The sequence below is a fragment of the Sprattus sprattus genome, assembly GCF_963457725.1.
Source record: "Sprattus sprattus genome assembly, chromosome: 11".
NCBI classification, from domain to species: domain Eukaryota; kingdom Metazoa; phylum Chordata; class Actinopteri; order Clupeiformes; family Clupeidae; genus Sprattus; species Sprattus sprattus.
Window position 1 is genome coordinate 28,568,555 of NC_137909.1, and position 2,500 is coordinate 28,571,054.

General features: G+C 50.6%; 1 protein-coding gene across 1 annotated transcript in view; it reads right to left on the reverse strand.

The window, feature by feature from the left end:
- The window catches only part of uacaa (uveal autoantigen with coiled-coil domains and ankyrin repeats a), a gene marked incomplete at its 5' end in the record, with an annotated part of 48,346 nt that overhangs the window by 30,368 nt on the left and 15,478 nt on the right, over window positions 1-2,500 (reverse strand). Inside the window, one exon of the mRNA XM_080847586.1 lies at window positions 778-866. Coding sequence (XP_080703712.1) covers window positions 778-866 — 89 coding nt within the window. The remainder of the gene's footprint in view (window positions 1-777; window positions 867-2,500) is intronic.

The following is a 2,500-nucleotide window of genomic DNA, read 5'->3' on the forward strand; positions in this document are numbered from 1 at the left end:
GTGTGTGTGTGTGTGTGTGTGTACCTCGAGTAGATGGCTAAGTTTACTGACTTGAAAAAGAGAGAAAGCCCGCCAACTAGTGTGTGTGTGGGTGTGTGTGTGTGTGTGTGTGTGTACGGTGTGTGTGTGTGTGTGTGTGTATGTGTGTGTGTGTGTGTGTGTGTGTGTGTGTGTGTACCTGGAGTAGATGGCTAAGTTTACTGTCTTGGAAAAGAGAGAAAGCCCGCCAACTAGTGTGTGTGTGTGTGTGTGTGTGTGTGTGTGTGTGTGTGTGTGTGTGTGTGTGTGTGTGTGTGTGTGTGTGTGTTTGTGTGTGTGTGTGTGTGTGTGTGTGTGTGTGTGTGTGTGTGTGTGTGTGTGTGTGTGTGTGTGTGTGTGTGTGTGTACCTGGAGTAGATGGCTAAGTTTACTGACTTGGAAAAGAGAGAAAGCCCGCCAACTAGTGTGTGTGTGTGTGTGTTTGTGTGTGTGTCAGTGTGTGTGTGTGTGTGAGAGAGAGAAAGCCTATCAACTGGGTAAATACTGTTCTTTCACCTTCATCCAACGACTCCAAACAATATTTGGATCATGTCGGATTATTTTATCTTGTCATTCCAAATAGAAGCATTAAAATGGGTGTGAGTGTAAGGTGTGTGTGTGTGTGTGTGTGTGTGTGTGTGTGTGTGTGTGTGTACCTGTTTTTATGTCTGTTCACTGACACTGCTCCTGTCTGCACTCTTACCTGATCCATCAGTGGCTCTGACATGTGTATGTGCGTGTGTGTGTGTGTGTGTGTACCTGATCCATCGGTGGCTCTGACATCGGCTCCGTGAGTCAGGAAGACGCTGAGGCTCCTCTCGTCCCCCCTCTCCGCTGCTTCATGGTACCTGAGGACACACACATGAGCACACACGCATGAGGACACACACATGTGGACACACACATGAGGACACACACATGAGGACACACACACATGAGGACACACACATGAGGACACACGCATGAGGACACACACATGAGGACACACACACATGAGGACACACACATGAGGACACACGCATGAGGACACACACATGAGCACACACGCATGAGGACACACACATGAGCACACACACATGAGGACACACACATGAGGACACACACATGAGGACACACACATGAGCACACACACATGAGGACACACACATGAGGACACACACATGAGGACACACACATGAGCACACACACATGAGGACACACACACATGAGGACACACACACATGAGCACACACACATGAGGACACACACATGAGGACACACACACATGAGCACACACACATCAGGACACACACATGAGCACACACACATCAGGACACACACATGAGCACACACACATGAGGACACACACATGAGGACACACACATGAGGACACACACATGAGCACACACACATGAGCACACACACATGAGCACACACACATGAGGACACACACATGACGACACACACATGAGGACACACACACATGAGCACACACACATGAGGACACACACATGAGCACACACACATGAGGACACACACATGAGGACACACACATGAGCACACACACATGAGCACACACACATGAGGACACACACATGAGCACACACACATGAGGACACACACATGAGCACACACACATGAGGACACACACATGAGCACACACACATGAGGACACACACATGTGGACACACACATGAGGACACACACATGAGCACACACACGAGGACACACACATGAGGACACACACATGAGGACACACACATGAGGACACACACATGAGGACACACACACATGAGGACACACACACATGAGCACACACACGAGGACACACACATGAGGACACACACATGAGGACACACACATGAGGACACACACATGAGGACACACACGAGGAGCTGAGGGCACACACACATGGACCTGACTTGACAGACACACACACACACACATGCATGGAGCTGAGGAGACACACACATGGAGCTGAGGGGACACACACACAGAGCTGAGGAGACACACACACAGAGCTGAGGGGACACACATGGAGCTGAGGAGACACACATGGAGCTGAGGAGACACACATGGAGCTGAGGGGACACACATGGAGCTATGGAGACACACATGGAGCTATGGGGACACACACATGGAGCTGAGGGGACACACATGGAGCTGAGGGGACACACACATGGACCTGAGGGGACACACACACAGAGCTGAGGGGACACACACACAGAGCTGAGGGGACACACACACAGAGCTGAGGGGACACACACATGGAGCTGAGGGGACACACACATGGAGCTGAGGGGACACACATGTGTGCGTGTACTTGTGCGACTGTTGCTAGGCACTGTTTAGAAGTTTCTAGCGTGGATGTTCCCCAATATTCCAACTCCTCATGGACACAGAAGACCAAGACTATTCACCAGTGCTCAGGCTTAGGCACAGGCCTTTCCTCGCACTGGCATCGGTCTGAAGGGGGAAAAGGCCCTAAGACATTACATTACAT